General features: G+C 43.5%; 1 protein-coding gene across 4 annotated transcripts in view; it reads right to left on the bottom strand.

Annotated features, from left to right (window-relative positions):
* Window positions 1-20,034, bottom strand: part of LOC148844194 (Pseudouridine synthase family protein) — a 54,585-nt gene extending 34,551 nt beyond the window's left edge. For 2 of the 4 annotated variants that reach the window (XM_088959984.1, XM_088959985.1), the window contains exons 1-4: window positions 19,616-20,034; window positions 19,144-19,463; window positions 18,255-18,326; window positions 17,931-18,089 (exon numbers count right to left, since the gene is read on the bottom strand). In XM_088959984.1, coding sequence (XP_088816110.1) covers window positions 17,931-18,089; window positions 18,255-18,326; window positions 19,144-19,461 — 549 coding nt within the window. In that variant the 5' untranslated portion in view covers window positions 19,462-19,463; window positions 19,616-20,034. The remainder of the gene's footprint in view (window positions 1-17,930; window positions 18,090-18,254; window positions 18,327-19,143; window positions 19,464-19,615) is intronic. The other 2 variants (XM_088959986.1, XM_088959987.1) reach the window with 2 other exon arrangements.
* Between the last annotated feature and the right edge of the window lie 5,475 nt (window positions 20,035-25,509).

The raw sequence follows: 25,509 nt of genomic DNA, 5'->3' as shown, positions 1-25,509 counted from the left end.
CAACAGGGAGGCACCTTGATGCCTAGTCGCCTAGGCGATTTAAGTGAAAAATACATATCCTAGGTAGTTCCCTAGGTTCCATAACCATCTTTCCTTAATAACTAACCATAAATTTCATAAGAAAATTATAAACTTCATGTTTATGTCTAGAAAATCAACATATTTATGAGAAGAAAAAGAAGAAAGAAAAGAAATTTCAAAAAATATGGGGATCAAACCCCTATTTTTGTTATAGAAAAAGAAGAAAAGAAAAGGTGGAAGAAGAAGAAGAAGTAGAAATGTGTTGATTAGACAAAACTTTAAGTTTTTCCCTTACTTATTGGTTTAAACTCTAAAGTCTTCGAGGGTTCAATACAGCAGTTAGCAATGTTTGTGTTGATTAAACCCTAACAAATAAGAAAAGAATAAAAAGAAATTAGTTTATAAACACAAAAAATGAATATTTTTGTTTAATAATGTCTATTTTATAATTATAATCTCAAAAACGTAACAGCATAAAAGTATTTTATAAGACAGTATACAAAACTGCTACGCGACTGGGCGAGGCAAGCCTCCAAGGGCACCTTGTTGCCTAGGCGTCGCCTTGGCAACTATGGATTTACTATACAAAACCTAGCGAAAACAAATCCAAACAATTTATTTAAAAAAAAAAGAAAAGAAAATACTTAAGCTAAAAAATTTCATGCAAATGTATAAAGATATGTATGTCTGCAGGCTTTAAGTTTAATCATATATCCTGAGATGTGGGCTTCAAGCAAGTCCAACATCCGTAGTGCCATATAGAAGAGAGATGGTAGGTTAGAACCAGGGAGATGCGAGCTTTACTCTGGCGGCAAAGTGGAGGAAGGAGGTGACAGTGGAAAAGAAAAACTTCTTTTTTGAGAAGATGAACAGAGGATCCTTGGTGAAAATCAGAGAGAATAGGGGAGTGACGGTGATGCTGGTTAAGGAATCCCTGAACTGCTTCAAGGGATTCATTGATGGTGCAGTGTTATCTTCCACTTCACCAAGGTGGGGGAGCGAGATTAGTAAGGGAGTACTCTGCATCTGTGAAACACAATGAAAGGGGCTCCTTCATCATGTTAATTGAAACCTTGGAAACAATCGAAAGCAACTCATCTGCCTTCTAGAGGGAAGGGAAAAGTTTGGCTGGATCAAGATTGCAGAGGCTTTGGAGGACTTAGCTCAAAGAAAATGGCAGAACAGGCCAGGGCGTGGGGTGTTGACTGTGAAAACACCCAAACTGATGGGGGGACATGATGAACTGATAAAGGAAGACTTTTTTTTATCAGCAAACTAAAAAAAAAGACTTGATGGTGGTTTAACCCTACCAAAGGTCATGGTGGAGATGACAATGAAAGATTGGAAGAAAAGGAGGTAATATCTGCAGGAAGAAAATAGAGGATTTGGATGGTGTTTTGGGCAGGCCTCAAAGCCATTTTCCACTTTGAATACTCTCCCTGGGTAATGTCGTTTGAAGAGAAGAAAGTTGTAATTAACTTCAGAGGAGTCATCATTGAAACTATGGAGATGTCGACCAGAGAGGGCTGGGTGATGCTTAAAAGGTGGTTTCCTGCCTGCAACAAAAGGGTGTTGGATGGAAGACAAATAGAGATCAGATCAGACTTCCCTTTAATCTGTGGAAGGTCCGAGTTCTGGATAAAATAGTTGTAGTTTGTGGGGGTGTTATAATTGATTTCAATTTCTCCGACCTGAGAGCCGAGAGAATGAAGATTGTGGGAGCAAAACCAGAGATGATCCCATGCACTCTGAAGTTGTTTACCAAAGGTGAATGGTGTACTCTCTGGATCACGTTGGAAGTCAAAGCGTCTCTGTGGAGATTGAAGCAAGAGGTTGAAGAAGAAGATGACGTGGCAAGTTGGTGGCCACATGGCAGAGAAAAGGCCTCTAATGAACGGGAAGCAACAAGAGCATTGAATTTGAGAGGGTTATCATCAAATGGGGAGAAAGAGACGATCCAACTTCCTAATTCTGAGATAATTTTAAATGGATTTGAATCTAATTTTCAATCCAATAGGGAGGCGCTTAAGAAAGGGGGCGAGCCGGAGTTAAAAATTGGAGAAACTGGTCTGAACTGGTGGGATGAGCCTGTGGTTCGACCATGCACAGGTGACATTTTAAAAGTCACATGTCAGGGTACTTCTTTGAAATCGATGGAGGATGAAAAAAACTGTATATCATTGTCTTCATCGATGGCTATCAGAAAAGATTCCTCTTGTACAATTTATTGGGTTAAGGTTCAGTCCCCTTCTGACCAACCCAATCCAAGGTATTCAAGACTTAATGATGAGCAGAAAGACGTTTCCGATGACAGTGGTTGGATCAACTGTGAGGAAAACGAAGAGGAAGACAATTGTTCTGAAGATGAATCTAGTATCGGTAGTGTGGAGGGAACAATGCAAGTGTTGATGGATCTAGAAGACGGTTTCCACCTTTTGGGTCTCTTTGACGCAGACAGAGTTAGTTGTACACGTCTCTCAGAGGAAGAGGTTGCTCCTACTTTTTGCCAGACTATGAAAGAGATGGAGGCTAAGAAAGAGAAGAGTGTAGCCTCAGACAAAGACACTGAAGTGCAACTCGGAGAGTATGAAATCAAAGAGAGTACTGACCAAATTATACAGGGGGTACACCAAAATCAAAGAGAAGTAACTTTAACTTGTCAACGGCAAAGACAGGAGGTAAGGAGGCCAGATAAGTAGTCGAACCAGTACAACTGCGCAGACGATTGATCTCGGAGGCAAGCTCAATCCTGGCCCAGACAGATGCACATATCTGCTCTGCCCAAGATGCTCAGACTGGCTACATGGGGGGAAAGGACTCGCGAGATTGAATAGGATAAGGAACCTATCCAGGGGTCTCCGCAAGTCTCACTCAAAAGTTTCTCTTCTTCAGGTAACCCAGTCACTCCTATCGTTTTAGTTTTGTTGCTAATTGTGGTGTGAAACTTGTGCAAATCGTCCAGCACCCCACCAGGGACCTAACTAAGCCCAACCAAAACCAAAGATCTAATGAAGAGAATCAGGAGGATAGATTAGAAGGATCTTGTAATCCTAAAAGGGAAGCCACAAAAGAAAGCTTTAAGTAAGCAAGAAGAAGGAAGTGAATAGAGATTAGGGAGGAACCTTTTGTGAAGGAAAAGCAAAACAGAAAGGAGTTGGAGGGTGAGAAGATTGAGGAGATTGCAGAAACTAGAGAAAAGAAAGTTGGGGAAGAAGACTATATACATAGGAAAAGAACCAGAAAGGTTTTAGAGAAGGGGAGAGAGGATAAAGCAAGTAATGTGGAGAACTTTGGAAAGGATCCAATGGGAGTGTTAGCCACTAAAATAGGCTTAGAAGTCAAACCACCCAAGGAAACACAGGATTGTCCAAGGATAGGGAAGGGTAAAGAGGGAAAAAGAAGGAAAAAGATGAATGAAGTGGAGAAGTTAATTAATGATGTGGAAGGGGATAAGGAATTCAGTGCAAGGGGAGGTAGAAGGAAAGGGGGTTTATGGAAAGAAAAGAGGTCAGGGTATCTTTTTCAAGTGCTGAAATGAAATTTATCAGTTGGAATTGTGAAGATATATCTTGATGTACACTATTAGAGTAGTCCTTGTTGTACAGTATCGTATTCTTATTATTTTATTTGTTCTTTTTATCTTTCAGCCCTGTAAGGGCATTCTTGTAACTGTAGATATCTTTTATCTCTTTAATATAAAAGAGACTCTTTGGGGTGGGGGTTGACTATTTTGGACCACAGTTGTCAAGGCGACTAGGCGGTTTTTGAAGGTCGCCTCGCCCAAACGCCAGATGTTTTGTGCACTAGGCACCCGCCCAGAGACTTAGGCAGGCGCCTACATACAAGGTGGGTGCCTAATGTATCTAAAATATTTTTTTAAATTTATTAGTTTAATATTCATTGGTTGTTGCATTCTTTTAAAATAAGCCTTGTTACACTGTATCAGTTTAGTATTAAGACAACTATAGAATAGTGTATACAACTAAACTAAGACAAGGGTTTTGGTTCGACTGGAGAAGGAGGAGAACCGAACAGGCGAACTCTGCAAGCTCGAGCAGCCCAGCTCCATCGCAGTCACAGTCGCACCTTAGTTCGAGCAGCTTCTTCTTCTTCTTCTTTTTCTTCTTCTTCTTCTTCTTCTTCTTCTTCTTCTTCTTCTTCTTCTTCTTCCACCCACCCCATTAGTGTTCTCAATCGGTCACTCTCACTCTCAGTCGTCAGTCCGCCCCATGAGTCCTTTTTTTTTTTTTTGAAAAAAACAGGGGCTCCGCCCTACTCTTCCCCTCCCTTCAGTCATTCACAGTTTCACACTTTTAGTCTTGAATCATCTCAGTTTTTATCTCTTCTTTAATTCTTCTTCTTCTCATTCAAATTTTTTTATATCATTAGTATATATGATTATGTGGCTGATTTTTTTATGGCTGAATTAAATGTCTTGAATCTGAAACTTGAATCAAATGTTTATGGCTGATTCTTCTTCTCATTCAAATTTTTTAAGACAGATTTTTTTATGGCTAATTCAGTGGTTGTATGGCTGAATTGAATCAAATGTTTTTTTATGGCTGATATACATGTCTGAAAAGCATATATAAAGTAAAAACTCAATAAAACAAGCATTTTAAAATTCCAACACCTAGGCGCCTGGGCGCCCTGTGGTCGCCTAGCCTTGCCTAGGCGCCTTGGAAACTATGTTCTGGACCACCCCTAGATCTGTTTTCTTCTTGCTCTGAATTCAGTTCACATGGTATCAGAGCAGGTTGCTCTTTGATCTTCCTTCTCTCTGATCCACCTTGTTTTCGTGACCTATTGAGAACCTACATCTCTGCCGAGTGGTCGTGGACTGTTTTGATCTCTCCAGGAACCCCTTTTCTGTTTTCTGCGCATCTAGAGAGAGAGATTTTATTGGATCTCTCTCGTTTGACCTCCGTTTGCAGCAAGAATTGAAAGGAGCTGTCACCTATCCCTTCTCAACATATTCTGAAATTTTTACGAAGGTCCATGAAGTTTTGAGAGAGATCTAGACTCTTCTTCTTGGCAGCTGCGCCCAGACTTTCCTTTTCTAGACTGTGTTCAGCTTTTCTTTGTTTTGGATCTTGAACAATCTCCGGCAAAAGTAAGGGTTTCTATCTCGGTTTTTTTACTCTCTTGGATTGATTACAGCCTATTTTACTCGTCTTTGGATCAAGTTTTACTTCAGTTTAGTCTCTTTAAACTTCAGCGGAACCCTATTTTGTGCTAATTTCTTGCTGTAATGGCTTCAGATAGAGGTGATATCATTCCTGTAAAGATGAATGAACAGAAATATGGGATGTGGAAGTTCCACTTCAACTTTTATGTTGAGGGAAAGGGTTTAGAAGGATATCTGAATGGAACAGTCACCAAACCAGTTGAGACCGAGGCCAAAGCTCTACAACAATGGAAGTTGGATAACGGTATACTTGTTTCTCGGATTCTGAGTTCTATTGACTATCATATATTTGTACCCATGAGGATAATGAAAACAGCATATGAGATGTACATGTATCTAGAAAAAAAATTTATCGATAATCCAACGTATCTAAACAATATCAGATAGAATCAGAAATATTTTCTTACAGCCAAGGAGATAGAAGGATACAAGAGTATTATTCTGGTTTTCTTTATTTATGGGCTGAATATGAGATTGTTCACATTGAACCCCCGGATCCAGTGGAGTGTGTGAAATATCTTCAGAATCACTTTGAGAAGAGAAAGGTGACCCGGTTCTTGATGAGACTTAGACCTGAATATGAGATAATAAGGTCCAACATTCTGAATAGGGGAGAACACTTCCAGATATGGATTCTGTTTTAGGGGAACTTCTAAGGGAAGAGACTAGACTTCTCACTACAGCCGGGTTTGATGGGAAAATGGCTGAAGTTGGGGCTGAAACAGCCTTTGTTGCTCATGGGGGTAAGAAGCCAACCTCCAAGGATTTCTACAAAACCCAGTGCTATGAGTGTAAGGGTTTTGGACATGTTGCATCTCACTGTAAGAAGAAGAATGTGTGTACCTATTGCAAGCAACATGGTCACATCATTCCAGATTGTCTAGTCTGACCAACTAAGGGCTCTCAAAAAAAGACTCAGCCCCAGGCCTATCAGGCAACAAATGGACCAGCAACAGACACTATATCTACCAAGGGTGAGTCTTCAGTGAAAGGTGATTCAACGGGTGTCATGGATGAAGAAAGGGTTCAGCAGCTGGTATCTTCTGCTATTTCCTCTGCTTTCTCTACATATTGTTCTTCACCTTCACATGCTTGGATTATAGATTCAAGTGCCACCAACCATATGACAGGAGGCTACCTCAATCACCCAATCCCTTCCACTAAAACTCACCATAAACATATTATTACTGCTAATGGTGAAAAGTTAGACATCATTGGTAGTAATGATTTGTCCCTCCAATTGTCACCAACCAGATCATTTCCTCTCTCCAAAACCCTCTTAGTATCCAACCTTATTACTAATTTAATTTCCGTTGGTCAACTTGTTGATGAAGGAAATGTTCTCACCTTTTTCTCGTGATGGTTGCTTGATATAGGACCGGTACACTGGGAAGGTGAAAGAGAAGGGGTGTAGACTGGGCCGTCTATTTGCGTTGGAGTTCGAGAAATCTCAATTGGGGGCATCCTCAGCTTTACTTAGTTCTTCTTTGTCTGATTCTCTGTTGAGTTATAGAAATAATGTTTGGGATTTATGGCATAAACGATTAGGTCATCCATATTTCCAAAAATTAAAATTTTTCTTTGACTCTGGTTTGATCAAGAATAAAATTCCCCCTGTTAATACTTTTGATGCTTCTTGCACTACATGTTGTTTGAGTAAAAGTCATGTTTTACCATTTCTTCATACATCTGAACATGCCACTAAACCTTTTGAGATAATACATAGTGATGTTTGGTCTGCTTCTATTACTTCACGATTGGGGTACAGATCTCGTATTATTTATAGATGATTGTACTAGATATACTTGAATTTATTTTTTGCGACACAAATCAGAAGTCTTTGGTGCATTTAAATTGTTTCATACTATGGTGCAAAATCGATTCAAGTGCAACGTGACTATCCTCCGCTCAGATTTAGGGGGAGAATATAGAGATGGAGATTTCCTGGCATACTTGACGAGTTATGGAATTCAGTCTCAGCGCAGCTGCCCAGACACTCCACAATAGAATGGTGTAGCTAAACAAAGAACGGGCATATTCTCAGTGTTGTGCAGACATTACTACAAGAGTCTCATACTCCAACTTCGTTTTGGGTAGAAGCAGCCAGTACAGCCATGTATTTGATCAATTTTCTTCCATCCTTTGTTCTAGGCAACACTTCTCCCTTCCAAAAACATTTTGGTTATCCCTCAGATTTCTCTAGCCTTCATGTTTTTGGTTGTCTTTGTTTTGTTCATCTTCCTATTCGTGAACGATCTAGATTAACTGCTCAGTCTGCAATGTGTGCCTTTGTGGGATATAGTCCTGACCACAAAGGATTTTTGTGTTATGATCCTGCTATTCGTCGTATTTGGATGTCTCGGAATGTTGTGTTTCTTGAACATATCTCCTTCTTTGTTGGGGTTGCTAAATTGTATGCTCCATCCATCTCTGTTTTGCAAGACTTTGATTCAAATGACACTACTACTCCCTCAATCGAAACAGATCTTCTTGTCTTCACCCGCAAGTGGCTACATGTCCCAGCTCCTGCGCCTACAACCCCCCTTCCACCCGGTCCAGAGCACTCATCTCAGATATCCTCTGTAAGTGATACCTTGACCCAGGATCCTCCTATTTCAGATAGTAGTTCGGTTATTCCACTTCGTCGTTCTACCTGTATCTCTCGGCCTCCTGACCGCTATGGTTTTCCTTCAAACCATAGTTCCTTTTTCGTTGTACTTTCTTCCACAGATATCCCTAGATCTTATCAGCAAGCCATTAGAAGTTCTTAGTGGAAAGAAGCTATGGATGCCGAAATTCAAGCCCTCCATGAGAATGATACTTGGGATCTTGTGTCAGCTCCTCAAGATGCTTCTATTGTTGGAAGTCGTTGGGTCTATACGATCAAACTAAAATTAGATGGTTCTCTTTATCGATATAAGGCCCGGTTAGTTGCCCAAGGATACAGTCAAGAATATGGGATTGATTATGAAAAAACATTTGCCTCGGTTGCTAAGATCACCATAGTTCGGACTCTTATGGCCATATATGTTGTTTATTCCTGGACTATTTACCAATTAGATGTGAAGAATGCTTTCCTTCATGGTGAACTAAAGGAGACAGTCTACATGAAACCTCCGCTAGGATATTGCAGTGATCCTTCACGTGTCTGTCGCCTGAAGAAGTCTTTATATGGCCTGAAGCAAGCACCCAAGGCTTGGTTTGAGCGCTTCCGGGATGTTGTTGTTACAACTGGGTATAATTAGAGTTCCTCTGACTACTTCCTCTTTGTTAAGAGAAGACCCCAAGGTATTACTATTCTTCGACTGTATGTTGACGACATGCTTCGAACGGGGGATAATCATGACAGCATTTGTTAGTTAAAGTCCTTACTTCATAACTCATTTCACATGAAGGACCTGGGTCCTCTCACTTACTTCTTGGGTTTGGAGGTTCACCGTAGCAATTAAGGGTATTTTAGTTGTCAACAAAAATACGCCTCTGATCTCGTCAAACTAGCTGGAATCACTAATGAGAAACATGTTGATACCCCCCTGGAGCTGAACGTCAATCTATCTAAATCCGAAGGCCTCATCCTTCCCGATGCTACCTTATACCGTCAGCTTGTTGGCTCTTTGATCTATCTTACTATGACCAGGCCTGATATTTCACATGTTGTTCAGGTCGTCAGTCAATTTGTCTCTGCCCCGAAACAACCTCATATGACTGTTGTTCGACGCATTATCCGTTATGCTAGAGACACAATCTTCCTCATCATCCATACAGTTAAGGGTTTATGCAGATGTTGATTGGGCCGGTTGCCCTGACACTCGTCGATCCACTACTAGTTGGTGCGTCTTCATGGGTGACTCTCTCATCCCTTGGAAGTGCAAGAAACAGCAAACTATCTCTAAGTCTTCCACTAAAGCCGAGTATAGAGCTATGTCTTCTGCATGTAGAAAGATTGTTTGGCTGAAGTCACTTTTCATGGATCCTGGTATTTCTCTTCCTACTCCTATCCCTCTGTATGCCGACAACACCAGTGCTATCAAGATCGCATCTAATCCAATCTTTCATGAGAGGACTAAACATATCGAGGTGGATTGTCACTTTATTAGAAACCTCCTTGTTGCAAGCTCTATATCTCTTCCTCATGTAGCCTCTCACATGCAGATTGCTGACATCTTCACCAAGGCCATGACTAAAAGTCAACATCTAATTCTTGTGGGCAAACTGATGCTGATGTCTATGCATTAGTTTGAGGGGGAGTGTGAAGATATATTTTGATGTACACTATTAGAGTAGTCCTTGTTGTACAGTATCGTATTCTTATTATTTTATTTGTTCTTTTTATATTTCAGCCTTGTAAGGGCATTCTTGTAACTATACATATCTTTTATCTCTTTAATATAAAAGACTCTTTGGGGTGGGGGTCGACTATTCTAGACACCCCTAGATCTGTTTTCTTTTTTTTTATCAATAACATTAATTTCATTATATTAAGAGAATAGAGGGAAAGGAATACAAAGGGAGATAAAATAACTTAGCTCCCCAAAAATCAGAAAACTCAGGGAAAGCAAAGAAAATTAAAAACTAGCCCAGAAAACAGCCTCCCTATTCACTCCTTGCTTGACCAACCCATCCGCAAATGAGTTGGCACTCCTCTTCACCCAATTGTATTGAATCTCTATGTCCCTACCCAGCCATAAGAACTATTTTTTCTCATTGTTAAAGTTCCACAAACCACTGTCCTCTGTCTTCAACCAATTAATCACCACCTTCGAGTCACCTTCCAGAATCAAACGGCTAATATTAGATCTTTTGCTCTTCGAATTCCTTCAAGCGCTGCAAGGATCTCAACCCTAAGAGAGCCACCTTCTCCAATAGGGCCAGAGAATAAAGCAGTAACAATCCCTTCCTCATTCCTGAAGACTCCTCCAATCCCAGAGGGCCCTGGATTCCTTACACTGCTACCATCAAAATTCAGCTTTAAAAAGCCCGAGGGGGGAGGGGACCAGAACGGACAAAGAGTCCTCTTGCATCTTGCAGTGAAAGCAATCTCTTTCCAGTTTCTTAGCAAGTCATCCATAGGACAATCTGAAAACAACTCCAAAGATTTTAGCCAGTGGACCGCTCTTATAAGTATTCGATCTAACAAATCTTCCAAAGTTTTTTCCTTGTCAGAAAATATGCGTGAGTTTTTTTCTTCCCATAAAGACCAGCAAGCCGCTGCCCTAATACACCTCCACATAGTCTTCCCTCACTTCTTACGCCAACTGAAAAAAGATGGGGAAAACAAACCTTGGACAGTCTCCGAAGGATACCAAGAACACCCAAAACGGGAGAAAACCCACTCCCAAACAGATTTAGCAACCTTACAAGAGACCATGAGGTGGTAGCCAGATTCCCCATCAGCTTTACAAAGAGCACGTCTATTAGGAAGTAGACAATAGTTGGGTCTCTTTCTTTGGAGTAAGTCTAAAGTGTTGAATCTTTCCAGGAAAATTTTCCAACAAAAAAACCCCACCCGAGGGGAAATAGGTCTGCTCCAAATTTCCTTAACTGGAAAGGACAACCCTAGGGGGGTAGGAGGCTGAGTTAAAGTTTCAAAGAAAGAAGCACAAGAAAAGGTACCAGAGCAAGAAATGGTCCAAAATCTGGTGTCTTCCTTAGCAGGGTTTAGGAAGACACCCTCAAGGGAGGCTAGCAGAGCTACCAGACTATCCAAGTCCATATCCCTAATTGCCCTACGTAGGCCAAGGTTCCAACCAAAGCCCGAAGTGGAAGCTGAAGGGACTAAGAAAGAAGAAATTGATTCATTTTTCAAGTCTGAAAGAGCATACAAGGAAGGAAACTTGTCTTTCAGAGGAGAATCCCCGACCCAAAGATGTTCCCAGAAAATTATTCGGTTACCAAAGTTTAGACCATACCTGATCCAAGGGGAGAAAACTAGAAGCAGATCGTGGATGGATTTCCAAGGAGAAGCAGCTGAAGCCCTTGCCAAGATTCCAGGATCCCAGCCATTGTCTTCCAGCCCATGAATGTTAGCCACAATTTTAGTCCACAATTTATACCTTTCCAAAAAGAACCTCCACAACCACTTCCCCAGAAGAGCCATGTTACTTTTCTTGAAATTACCAATCCCTATACCTCCTATTGTTTTACACCTAGACACCACCTCCCAACTCACCCTATGATCTCTCTTCTCCTCTCCAGGCTCCCAGAGAAAGTTCCTTATTAATTTTTCCAAAAGATTTGAAACCTTTGAGGGGATTTTAAACACTGAAAGAAAGTAAACAAGAAGGTTAGCTAGGGTAGATCTAATGAGAGAGACTCTTCCACCTAAAGAAAGATAACTCCTCTTCCAAGCCGCTAGCCTCTTCTCAAACTTCTCCACTACCAAAGCCCAAAAGCTTACACTTTTAGGATTATCTTCTAAAGGGAGGCCCAAGTAAGTCAGGGGCCAGTCCGTAATAGCACAACCTAGCTCATCTGCAGATTCCCTTAGGTCTCTTTCATTCACATTCACTCCCGCCACACAACTCTTGTCGAATTTTACCTTGAGGTTAGATATCTGCTCAAAAAGTTGTATTATCAACTTTAGATTCCGGATCCAACTGAGGTTCCCTCCTTCACAGAAAATGATAGTATCATCTGCAAACTGTAGAAGAGTTAAGGGAACCTCCTCCCTTCCTACTCTCCACCCTCTTATCAGATTCCTCGAGTCTGCTCTATGGATCAAATGCCCAAACACATCAACAATAAGGGTGAAAAGAAAAGGGGAAAGAGGATCTCCTTGCCCTAGATCTCTCAACGCCGGAAAGATGTCAACCACAGTCCCGTTCACCAGGATAGAATAATGGCAAGTCCTAACACAGCCGCAGATCCACTTGCACCACCTGTCACCAAAACCAAAACTCCTCAACACCTCCATCAAGAATGACCAATCAACCAAGTCGAAAGCCTTCTCTAGATCCAATTTGCAGACCAATCCCTTCTTCTTTGACTTTCTAAAGCTCTCCGAGCTCTCATTTGCCATGAGGATCCGATCGGTGATCTGTCTTCCCTCCACAAAAGCACTTTGGTTGGGTGCAATAATAGAGGGGTGCACCTTCTTTATCATGTGAGACAGCACCTTAGCAATGATTTTGTACAAGCTAGTCACCAGACTAACAGGTCTAAAATCTTTTGGTTGGGAGGCATCTTTCTTCTTTGGGACTAAGGCAATGAAAGTTGAGTTCAAAGCCGGGTTTATTACACCCCTCCTGTGGAACTCCTCAAAGACCGAAGCAAGATCATTCTCCAAGATATCCCAGCAATCCTGGTAAAAAGCCATTGTGAACCCATCTGGACCCGGAGCTTTTGTCCTATCCATAGAGAAAACTGCTTCATTTACCTCCTCCATATCAAATCTTTTTTCTAGCCACTTTCTCTTCTCTGCACTTAGAGTCGGCCAATCCAAACCCTCCAACCACACTCTCTCATTCATAGGCTTTCTAAAAATAGATTTGAAGTGATTTATTAGGGCCTCTGCAATTTCAGCCGGGTGAGACAAAACTGTTCCATCAACTTCCAAGTTAGAGATGTAATTCTTCTTTCTCCTTCCATTTGCCACTGAATAGAAAAACCTTGTGTTTATGTCTCCCTCCCTTAGCCACTTACACCTAGATTTTTGCCTCCAACTGATTTCATCCTTGATCAGGATGTCCTCCAACTTCCTCCTTAAAACCCATCTCAACTTCCTTCCTCTCCAAAGTGGCCTCTCTCTTCCTTCAGATCCAAATCCTCAAATTGCTCCACCAGAACTTGCTTTGTCTCTTCTAATCTTCCAAATTCCAGCCTATTCCACTCCTTTAATTGAGATTTTAGGTATTGGAGTTTCTTGTGGAACCTCATTCCCTCCCAATCAATTACCAGATTCGCTTGCTCCCACCACTCTCTGATTTTCTCAGTGAAACCCGAATGAGACAACCACATATTTTCAAACTTGAAAGGGGTAGGCCCTACTCCTCTTAATTCCTCTTTTACCAAAACTATTGGCCAGTGGTCTGAAGTGAGTCTAGGGAGAGCCCTAGAAGTACGGTTGCCCCAATGATCCTCCCAATCTGTTGAGAACAAAAATCTGTCCAACTTAGAGCAAATTGGCTGAGATTGAAGGTTAGACCAAGTGAAGTTATTATTTAGGAAAGGAAGTTCTTTGAGATTAAAAGAGTCCACAAATTGGTTGAACTTCCTCATACTTGTTGTCACTCTCTGTCTGGAGTTGTTGGTTTCCTCCATAAATCTCACTACATTAAAGTCCCCTCCCACACACCAGGGTCCATCCCAAAGGCCTCTAATGTCACTCAATTCTTCCCATAATTTCTCCCTTTACCTATAGTCATTGGGACCATACACATTTGTTAGTACCCACTCATACCCATCGGCCACCTGTTTGAACTTCAGGGAGACAGAGTGATCTCCAATTAGCTCCTCCACACCTAAGAGAATCTCTTCTTTCCACAGGGTCACAATCCCTCCCAAGGAACCCCAAGAAAGAGCAGCCACCCACTTAATACCTCTAGAACTCCACACACTCCTTGCCCAGCTGCAATCAAAACCCATTCTTTTGGACTCCTGAAGCATAACCACATCCGGATTGAACTTCTTAATCACCTCTTTGATTGTTGCTCTCTTCCTAAAGCTACCTAACCCCCTCACATTCCAACTTAGGATTCTCATTGAAAACTAAAGGCTTTAACCCTAAGTCCTCCAAGAACTATTTAGACCCTTTTTTGGGAAAACAGAGTACTCTGTCTCCCAGAGATGGGGGAAGGAAATCCTTGTCGTTGTATCAACACAAAGACCCCTTTCTGTACCCAAGTATGTACCTCTCTGTGATACCCTTGTTCTGCTCTGAGAAAACCCGAGCAACCTCCTTTTCGGCCTCTTGCAAAGCACTAGAACTGAGGGGTGGCTCAGCCAGTAATGGGTTAAATTCAAACACCCGCTCCTCCCCCTCCACCTTTCCTTCCCCCATTGAATCCCCTAAGAACAAACAGTCTAGGCTAAAATAATCGTTGTTCTGACCTTTAGAAAGAGCTTCAACTGCCACACTGCCTAAACTCTCACAATCATCTGAACTATCAACATGATCAGAATCTAAACCGCAGCTCAACCAGCCTTGATCAGCCTCTTCTTTCTCTTCTGGTCTGCCTCTCGAATAGCACGGGTTCAGGCGATCAGAAAGGCTGAGATTTAGCTCGTCGCCGGCTGCCTGTCGAACCCAGCACAGAGGCCGGCGCTCTCCAGCTTTGTTTGCAGACTTCGCCCCTCCACAGTCGAGAGGGCGAGACTTAGACGATGATAGATGAAAGAAGTCATCTATCATCGTCCCATGCCTGCCCCGCCCCACGTGATGACTTAAGTTGTCACGTGGGCTTTTAAAACCGATAGGAAGTTCACCCACTGGCCCGACCGGCTCGACCATTCTTGGAGCCGGTTAGGAGAGAGACTTAGCGCGCAAACCGTTCTTTCCCAACTTAGCCACGTCAGCATAGGACAGGCCACCTTCTTTACACAACCCTTCTTCAAAAAAAATTGAAAAAGAAGCCAAAATAGGAAGGCTTCAAGACTTGGGACACCCCTGCCACTATTCCCCTTCCTCTATAAAACACCCACACTCAACAGACTTACCCACCAGCCCCTGAAGGCCACGTGTACACCCCCCTGCGAGCTTGTCAGATTCTTCAACCTCTGGTCGTCTTCCCCAAAGCAAAGCTTTAACTTCTAAAACTAACCAGACCTTGTGCCAAGCTTCTTCTGAGAGAACTTCGAAGATCCTCGGAAAGTTCTCCGAATTGATCCCAGCAACCTTGAGTTCCACCGCTCTCAAGTTACTTAAGTTAGCCTCCAACAAAACTCCACCCATCGCTCTAGTAATTTTCCACAGAATAAGGTCATTCCAAAGGTTGAAGGGAAGACCGAGAAGTTTAATCCAAAAACTGCCGGCTCTGGGTTCAACTTCGTTGCAATTTGGAGCCCAATTCAGGACCTTAATCAGGCTTCCTTCTACAAGGAAAGAATTGAAGAACAAAGTCTTATTTCCAATATCTAGTAGGGCTTTCTTTTCAGCAAAAGGTAGCAACAATACATCTTCCTCTAATCCCAATCTCTCTGTTAAAACTTCTATAACTTTCGTCCAGTCTTCTATCACCCTTTCTGCCACTAAAACCACCCTCTTCTCCCAGCTCCCTCTCCCTTCTTCCACTGCTACTCGTCGAAGGACAGACGAGCTGGACACCAAAACTTCAAGGTAAAGCTTTGGGCGGAGCACAGAACAATCCTTAGAGCCAAGGGCTTCTTCTACTCTACCTTCGACCTCCAAGAGAAAAGCCTGAAGATTAGAAGCGAAAGAAGCCCACCCTCTTCGCTTTAGACCTTCTGGAATACACAACACTTGCTTTTTGTTAAAACCAAAGAATTCGGTGACCATAATGAACCACCCTTTTCCATTCCTTTTTAGCACAGCTTCGAACCTCTTGTTCTCACAGGTCAACGAGTTTCTCCAACCTTCTTCTCGAAAGAAATTTACAACTCCATCTACAAAACCTTTCAGCCACACACAGGCCTCCTCTGGTAGGAGAACCGACGCCCTGCTCCCTTCTCTGATTTTCAATAAAGCCTTCCCCTTTGTCCTTCCCTGCTCAAAGAGGAAAGATTTTGCTTCAATGGACAAATCCAGTCTCCATTTCCCCGCCAGCTTGAACTTCCTCTCCTCTCCCATTTCCCCGCCAGGTTAAACAATGACCACCCTAGATCTGTTTTCTTCTTGCTCTGAATTTAGTTCACAGGAATGTAAGGGGGTTAGGGAGTGCCACAAAGAGAACAATTAAGGAACTTCTAAGAAAAGAAAAGTCGGATATTCTTCTAATCCAAGAGTCTAAGATTCATGAGCTGGATAGGAGTTGGGTTAGAAGCTTTTAGGGTGAAGGAAAATTAAGCTAGTGCCTCCGGAGGTATAATAACTGTTTGGAAGGATTAGTTCAGTGCTCTGAAGAACTAATAGGGAACTTCACTGTGTCGGTTAAATTGAAAAATGTCCATGATGGGCTTGAATGGGTGTTAACAAATGTTTATGGTCCCAATTCATATAAAGAAAGAAACCTAATGTGGGAAGAGTTGGCTGATATCAGGGGTTTATGGGAAGGGCCTTGGTTTATTGGCGGAGACTTTAATGTGGTAAGATTTGTAGAAGAAATGGGCAATACCAGGTAGAGAGTAACAACCAGCATGAGGAATTTCAGTGCTTTTATTGATTCCTATGACTTGAGAGACATACCTCTGGAGCAATCTAGATTTACTTGGTCCAACCTTCAAGCCAATCCGATCTTCTCTAAATTGGACAGGTTCTTGGTTTTAGTTCATTGGGAAGAGCACTGGAGTGGTTTATTAGGGAGAGCTTTGCCGAGACTTTCCTCTAACCATTGGCCAATCTGTGCCTTCCAACAAGGAGTCGTTGGTGGCCCTACCCCTTTTAGGTTTGAGAACTTGTAGCTGACCCTTCCTATATTCAAAGAGTGAAGGAATGGTGGAGTGAACAGCAACTGGGTGATCTGTTGCAAAAGTTAGTGCCTTTTGTTGGGAAGCTTATCATGAGAGCATCAATACAGGTGATCTGTTGCAAAAGAAAAGGCCAAATTGGTGTTTGTCTCCCTATTGGTACATTTTGTGTAAGTTGAATGGTGAGATTGTTTTCAATCTCTTTATTTCCTGCCCTTTTGCTTTATGTTTTTGGGAATGGTTCTACTCTCTCTTTGGTTGTAGGTGGAGCCCTCCTATTAGTTTGGAAAGTCTCTTTAGCCCATCCTTCTTGAGATGCACAAAAAGAAGAGGCAGAATTTTGTGGAAGTGTGTGAGAGCAGTGGTCGTATGGACTGTGTGGGAAGAAAGGAAGTTAAGAAATTTTTAGGATAAAGAAAGAAACAAGGAAGTTATCTTGGAGACTATTATTGTTAGAGTTGCTCATTGGATGAGGACTTTGAAACTATTCTCTGATTTTTCAACAGAGGACTTTCTCCGAAACTGGAGATCAATTGCCTTTTCTTCCTCTAGGAATCAAAAGGTCTTGCAGATTTGGTCTCCCTCAAGTGAAGGTTGGATGAAACATAACTTCAATGGAAGTAGCTTTGGTAATCCAGGTCCCTCCGGAATTGGAGTAATTAGGGATGGAAGTGGGATCATTTGTGGTTTGTTTTCGGTGCCTATTGGGCAGTGTGATTTAGTGAGAGCTGAGCTCTTGGCAGCTATTGTTGGCGTGCAAAAAGCCAAAGAAATGGGGATTACAAGATTAATAGTAGAAGGAGATTCTAAAATAGTCATTGGCTGGCTGAAAGAAATGGGTGTGATGGCAATTGAGAAATGATCTCAGGCGGTTCAAGATGCTGTCAAGACATATGCAAATCCAGTGAAGATGGGTTAGGAGGTTTGCTAATGGTTTGGTGGATGGCTTAGCTAAACAAGGAGTGAATAGACATTATTTGTTTTGGGCTCAATGTTAGTTGGGTAGTGGGGCTCTCTGCTGTATTGGGTGTTATCTCTAACAATTCTTGTTGTACTATTCTCTTTTTACGTTCTAATAAATCTCTTTAAGTTGCCGATCAAAAAAACACAAGTCCAACATCTAGAACACACCCACAGATAACTTTATTAACACAAAGACAACAAAAAAATGGTCTAAATGGGGATACAAAGAAAAACATGCCTTGTACATCACAAGCCTTTGCAAGTACTCTATTTCATCAGCATTTGGATAAAGAGTTCCACTTGGTATAGTGTCAAATCTCTTGGAAATTTTAGTCTCAATAACCGAAACAGGTACAAATATTCTTGAACCAACTTCCATGACCTTATTAGGACTAATCTGCAAAAAGCCTGGAATACTGTAGACAAATCACCCGAAGTACAATTGAACACAATATGAATGGACAAAGAGGATAAGGAAAACCAAATATATTGATTGATTGATTGATTTGTTCAATGAGTCTTAAAACTAAGGCTCCAAAATACCAAACACAAGTATGAGTACCTTTTTCAAGGATTGCATTTGGCCTTGCTCTTCCATCAATAAATCACCTGGATTTGGGCATGCCATCTTAACCTAAAAGATGAACATAGTTGAAAAAAAAAAATCTTTCAAATGTTCCCCTAGTAGGATATACACTTTTCCTTAAGGAAAAACTCCTAAAAATTAAGGCTTTTAAAAGTAAATCATGGGGAAATATACAGGATATTAAATAAGAAACATTTTTTATGGATAATACTAAATACGAGTTAAGAAACAACTAAGTAATCAAATCAAAAATATTGACCAAAGATGATTGAGTTTCAGAAAGAGCAGCATCCAAAATAAAAATGGTGTTATTAACTTAAAAACATGGAGAATGGTTTATAATGATGACACTTGGCACTTCAAAGAGGGCTCAGTAAAAATCATAATAAATCAGATAAAAAATGAAGTCCAAAGCATAGTGCTAAGAGTTTCATCTCTCCCGCTTTCTTTTACCATTTAATTCCCCGTCTCCCCCAAATGTAAAAATACATTTGTTCTGTGTGCAAACACATTAGGATGTTTTCTTATGTGTCTATTGTTTGATGGCTATCTGTATTGGCATGGTTATGCGTTTATCTATGAAGTATATTTATGATTAAATAAAAAGCATGCCAAATTATAACTTCTTCAAGAACCAAGAAAGCAAGCACCAGATATGTAATGAACTCAAAAAAAAAAGACAATAAAATGCCTCAAGTAACCAAGTAAGATAGAGTTTACACCATTCTTTGCTATTCTCATAGAAACTTAGATATTAATCTTTATTTCTGCTGATCTAATACATCCTATTTAATCCAGAATGATATCCAAGTAATGTTAGGAAGAAATCTTGATACACAAAACATCCAAAAATACAAATACTCACCAGACCTTTGTTAAAATGTGACTGGATTACAGGGCCAGGGATATCATCAAAGTAGTATTTGACCCAACTAATGGCGGTGACATGAGCAGCAGATTGCCCAGCAATACTGACTGAGCTCTTCCCAGGCAAGGGATGACCGGGGAACGGAGGCAAGGAAAGGAGTTGACGGGGCTTTGGGTCCTCCTTCGGGCATCCCAAATGTGCAATGTTATTGGACACTCGTATCACTGAAGTAGCACGGGCAGGAGAGGGCGGCGATACCCTAGAATAGTGTCTGACCGTAAGCAGAATAACCCGAAAGACATGATACTTGCGCATATCTGCACAGGTAAACGCACATATAGAGAGAGTATAATGGGGGCAAATATTCTTGTTAATGCAATTTGTGGAATCAATTGAATTCACAACCAGTAAAACAATGGCCACCAAAAAAACTAAACAACCCAGAAGAAGCAAAGAGCTTTGAACTTACCAACGTTGAAATTCTCTCTGTGGGATTTGCTGAAGCAAGAGCAGAGATGGGAGCTCGTTCTTTCCTTGTTATTATCGGATATCAAAAGGGTCCACGGTGAACAGGGGCCTTGATAGTAGGTCTGGACGAGACACTCCAAGGACTCCGCTTTGGATGAGTTCTGAACTTGGGACTTGGGAAGGATTGAGGTGAGGTGCGACAACAGAGCTTTCTAAACAAACAAATGGATTTTTCTGCGACAGGACAGAAGAGAGGTCTCCAGTTCTCCACGAGATTGAAAAATTTTTATTAAAATAACATTAAGCGGGTACAAATCTTCAAAACAGAGGAACTCAGATGGACCAAACCAAGTAGAGTAGTGGTTTGCCATCAAAAGATTAAAACCGGTGGCAAGGGCTGCACAAACGGTGAGCTACCCTATTCGTCTTCTTTCCACCGTGGAGGACTTTAAATTGGGTAAAACGCCTTGAGACGGTACAAATATCTGGTCATACATTTTTTGAGGGGTTAAAGTCAGATTATTTATTAGAGTTGACACTAAAATAGTTTTTAGAGAATTAGATTCACCAAAATTTCATCTATCCCTTTTTTTAGAGCTTCCCAGCAACCCAACCGGAATGGCTCTTCCTTCAGCATCAACAATTGATTGGCAACAAACTCAATCTCCTCGAGCACCAACGACTTTCCCTTCCTCATTTCTTATGACATAAGGGAATCCCTTCCACCCATAGGATGCGTCTAAGCTAGCATCACAATTCACCTTCATCCATTATTTGCTTTGGTTTTTTGCTCCAAATGTTCTGTAAGTTGTAAGAGTTCATTCCACATACTAGTGCTCTTCCTTACTATTGATAGCGGGTTTTGTCAGGATCGCTTGCAGAGATGCCCAAGTATTTGGGTCTTCACCAGGGTAGTTGGTCTTTTGAAACCAAGACATGATCCAAATACCTATGCTCCTGGATTCCACACTCTCAAAAATAAAGTGTAATGAGGATTGGAACCAAACTGCCTTCGCAAATGAACAACTTATAAGGAGGTGTTTCACATTCTCCTCTTGCCCACACCTTAGGCATATCCCATCAACCTTAATTCACCTCTGCTTCAACCCCTTACCAACACCAATGGCCGGCTAGCACACCTGCCAAATGAAATTTTTTATTTTAAGAGGAACTTTCAGCTGCCAAACTTTCTTCCATAGAGATAGAGGTGCTTGTGTTGCGATACGATTATTGGTTGCCCTTCTTGTTTCTTCATTTAACTTACAAGCAATTTGGTAACCAGATTTCGCCGAGTACTGACCATCCTTTGAATAAGCCCAAATGAGTTTATCTTCCTCCTCTTCTGATGAAGCGCGATCCGGCTGGTCTTAACTGTCTGCTGCCTTGCTTCTGAATTCGGGGTAGCAGGGAACCTGAAACGAAAGAGATGGGAAAGCTTCGGGGGGAACCCGGTGTAGATGCTCCGAAGCTCAAGTTAGAATCCTTCAAAAGCAAGGTAATACCAGGTAGCGCAAAGTTTGCATACCTCCGTTGTCGGGGGGCAGGGGGCTCTTATAGTCACTTCGCGTACTCGTCCCGAGGCCCTTGTCAGATCGGGTATGATTATCTTTGCGCTTGTCAACTCGGCCGTCGTCCCTTCTGCTGAGACAGAACCGTCACTGCCTAACCGTCTAACTGGAGATGGCGGCGTCAGTGGCGGTGGCAGGTGGCTGTTTAGAGTGCTGCTGTCAAAACGTCAGATCCCAAGTCATCCAGGCCTGGCGCCCTCGGGCACGGACTTCCCTGGTGTCAGGCATGGTACGACTTGTTTGGCTTTGGTGCCTAGAAGATGATGCGAAGTGCTGAGCGAGGCGGTCTTGAGCTCGGAGGTATCCCGAACTGTAACAAGGTGGGTCAGTTCGGCGAAGTGTGTCCCGAGCTGTTACAAGGCAGTTCGGCGAAGTCTACCCCGAGCTATTACAAGGTGGTCAGTTCGGCGAAGTCTATCCCGAGCTGTTACAAGGTGGTCAGTTCGGCGAAGTCTATCCCGAGCTGTTACAAGGTCAGCTCGGCGAAGTCTATCCCGAGCTATTACAAGGTGGGTTAGTTCGGCGAAGTCTATCCCGAGCTGTTACAAGGTGGTCAGTTCGGCGAAGTCTATCCCGAGCTGTTACAAGGTGGTCAGTTCGGCGAAGTCTATCCCGAGCTGTTACAAGGTGGTCAGTTCGGCGAAGTCTATCCCGAGCTGTTACAAGGTCAGCTCGGCGAAGTCTATCCCGAGCTATTACAAGGTGGGTTAGTTCGGCGAAGTCTATCCCGAGCTGTTACAAGGTGGTCAGTTCGGCGAAGTCTATCCCGAGCTGTTACAAGGTGCAGTTCGGCGAAGTCTATCCCGAGCTGTTACAAGGTGGTCAGTTCGGCGAAGTCTATCCCGAGCTGTTACAAGGTGCAGTTCGGCGAAGTCTATCCCGAGCTGTTACAAGGTGGGTTAGTTCGGCGAAGTGTGTCCCCTTGTTCCCGCCTAGGCTTGACCCCTTTTGCCGAATTGTCGTTTCTGCCACGTGTCTCATAATAAAGAGGTCGGGCTAAATCTTCCTTCATCAATTGCCACCCACTCCTTGCGCCGAGGGCCTTGCCATGGTGCAGGGAGTTTTCACGAGGTGGTTGTAGATTTGTTCCGTCCTTCAAACCTTCACTGTATGAGACGCTCTTGCTAGGGTTTTTTCGGTTTTCGAGAAGGCTGGAAACGTGCCTTACTCAAGAACGCTGGTGGTTGTGACCGTGCGTTTTAAATTTCAAACCAACTCGCGCTGCTGGGACGTGACAGCGGGTCATTTCAAAAAGGCACGCCACTGCTGTACGTACGCCGTCGACTGTCAGGGAGACCTGCGGCGCGTCAGATTCGAAAAGACGCGTGTCGAAGTGACGTCGGTTTCAAAAAGACGTGCTGACGTTTCGCTTTTTTCGGAAAGACGTGCGGCAATCACATCTCGACTTTAAGGGTTGCGCGGTTGGTAAGAACGTGGGCCATCGGATCATCTTCAGTCTGCACAGTCGATTCTTGGTTACTGTAGCTATAAATAGTGGGGGACCCCGGTTGGTTTGTCACTTCTGCGGTTGTCTATCGAGTACGCGTCCAACCTTCCAACTCGCGTCTGAGTCTCTTCCAGCTCGCGTCAAGGCTGGTTATACAGTCTTCACGGTTCTTTAGCTTGTTCTTCAAACTTTCCAGTGAGTACTTTCTTGAATCTATCTTTTTCCCAATGTCTAGCTTTGATAACTCAGACAATTCTTCGAGTAGGGCCGACGTAGGTTCCACCAACCGAGCCGTGTCCCCAGACTGCCTCAGTGATCCTGAGGTGGAGCTTGAAGACTATGAACTAGTGGGCCGAGTTGCTTCGGGCAGTTTGGCGTCTACCTCCCGCCGAGGTTGGATGCAAGACAGGTTTGGTCCTTCGACCACGACGCCTGAGGGGCTTCAATCCATACTTCTATCCTACAATCTTCCTAGGGGGTACACATATTTCATTCCTTCGGGTAGCTTTCCTTGGGAACACGGTCCCGACGAGATCGTGATTTTTCGAGAGCAGCTCGCCGCAGGGTTGCGACTTCCTTTCCATCCCCTTCTCGTCGAAGTCATAAACCACTTCGGTGTCACCATTGGCCAGCTTCATCCGAACTCTATTCGGAACCTGGTGGGGATGATATCCCTTTTTTGCGAGCAGAACTTCCCCTTGGACTTAGAGATATTCTCCTCTATCTTGATGCTCAAGAGACAGACGGGTCCTCTTCCTGGGGGGAGACGGGCGTATTACCTTACTCCTCGCCAGGGTTTTAAGCTTCTTCACGATCTCCCTAACAAGGTCCCGGCGTGGAAGCGGGACTACTTCGGCGTGCGAAGTGCACAAGGATGGCCCTTTCAGACCGGGTAGGGTGAGGCCGCTCCCGACTCGGGCGTAACTCTTGATAAAGAGACGGTGAAGGGTCTCCGGCAGTGGGCACGGTAAGGCTTAAAGTGCCACCACTACTTAACGGAGGCTAAGCTTTTTGCAGCCGACCTGAGTTCGGGTAGGTTTCTGGCTATGCGGTTTCTTGCTTGCTCTGTTCCTTCATTTTTTCTGATATCGAACTCGTTCTGCATGTGTGATGGATGCGGAGAGAACTCGCGGCGGGCGTTTGTTCCAAGGTATGAAGAGGAGGAAGCGGGTCGCCAAGCGAACTCGTAACGAGCTGCCCCTGGATGAGGAGCCCCAAGCCCCATACTATATGACAGAGGATCTGCCCAGGGAGCCCGAAGTGACTCCACTGGTGCACGAGACTGCCGGGGCGCCTTTCACTGAAACCACTCATACGGGCGCTCCTGCGTACTCAAGTGCTCCTCACTCCGGGTCTGCTCATACGCGGGCTGGGCCCTCAGGCTCGGGAGCTCAAGGGGAGTTTAGGAGCGTGTTGATGCCGAACTACGCTCTTCAAAAGAGTAGGGATGCTACTTTCCCCGAGGAGGTCGCGGCGTGGACCGATCTTCCCTTGAATCAGGTCGCTTGCCGCGCCGTAACACATGCCATGGTGGTAAGTGAGATTGTCTTTTTTTTTTTTAATTCCGTTGCTTCTGTTGTCTTTTTGCTCACTTGTTTCTTTTGGTAGGTGAATTCTTCGATTCATGCCTTGGCGGCCCAAGTGGAGAGGAGCTCGCGACAGGCGCGAGCTGCTGAGGCTGCAGCTCATGCTGCTGAAGAAGTCTTCCGTGCTGTAGAGGCAAATACCCGGGCTGCTGAAAAGGCTGCTCGCGTCGCGATGGCCAGACAGGCGAGGTCTCAGCGTGACGCCGAGGCCATGGGGGTAGTTGTCAAGCACATGGCGGACTTGAAGTTGGATTTGCAGCATCAAGTCGAGTATCTTCAGGAGGACATTAGGGAGAGAACACAGATTTTCTCCCAAGGCATTGAAGATGCCAAACAGAAGGTAGTTGAAGACTACATTGCCTCCCCGCGTTTTGACGATCTGACAGTGGACTCTTACAGGAGGGGGTTCAAGTTGAGCCGGTGGATGATCCGGAATACATACCCCGACCTCGATGTAAGTGCCATAACCACTTCGCGCATAACTCAGGAGATGGCCAATGCTGCCAATGGCGAGCCAGACTCTGAAGGAGAGGCAGGGCCTTCGGGTGTTGTTGAAGTGCCTTCCGATGGCGAAGAAGTGGCTCCAGGCATGTAATTTTTTTTTTTGCCAGTGTACTTTTTCTTGCAATGGAGTGTCTTTTTCCCCTTGCTCATCTTCCCCGAGCTGTTTATATTGCCTGGTTTTTAAATTTCCGTGGTCTTTTATGTCGCAAACTGATTTTTTGCCGAGCTGATAATGTGATGAAGTTCCTCGGCTTGCCTTGTGGCACATGGCCTGATTTCGTCCACTTCGCTAGGTGGTTGATAGGTAGTATCGCCTCAAGTTCACGATGTTCCACGTTCGGGGTACTCGTTTGCCTTCCAAGGTTTCGAGTTCATATGCGCCCCCGAGTGCTATTTTTACTTTATAGGGCCCTTCCCAATTAGGTCCAAGCTTGCCGACGCCGGGTTCGGGCACCATAATCTTCCGGAGGACCAGGTCACCGACTCGGAAGCTTTGTCGCTTTACTCTGCTATTGTAGTAGCAAGCTACCTGCTGCTGGTATGCCGCTGTTCGGATGTGCGCGAGGTCCCTTACCTCGTCCAGTAGGTCGAGGTTGGTGCGTAACTCGTCTCCGTTCGTCCGATCATCGTATGTTTCTAATCACAACGTTGGTATTTTGATTTCCGTCGGGATCACCGCTTCAGTGCCGTAGGTGAGGTTGAAGGAGGTTTCTCCCGTGGCTGCTTTTTCGGTCATTCGTTGAGCAGGGCTTCTTTTACTTTGGCCAAATATGCGATCATGGAGAGATCG

Source organism: Nelumbo lutea, chromosome 8 (genome assembly GCF_056320005.1).
Source record: "Nelumbo lutea isolate HS-2025 chromosome 8, American lotus-T2T, whole genome shotgun sequence".
NCBI classification, from domain to species: Eukaryota; Viridiplantae; Streptophyta; class Magnoliopsida; order Proteales; family Nelumbonaceae; genus Nelumbo; species Nelumbo lutea.
This window is presented reverse-complemented; position numbering and strand designations above follow the sequence as displayed.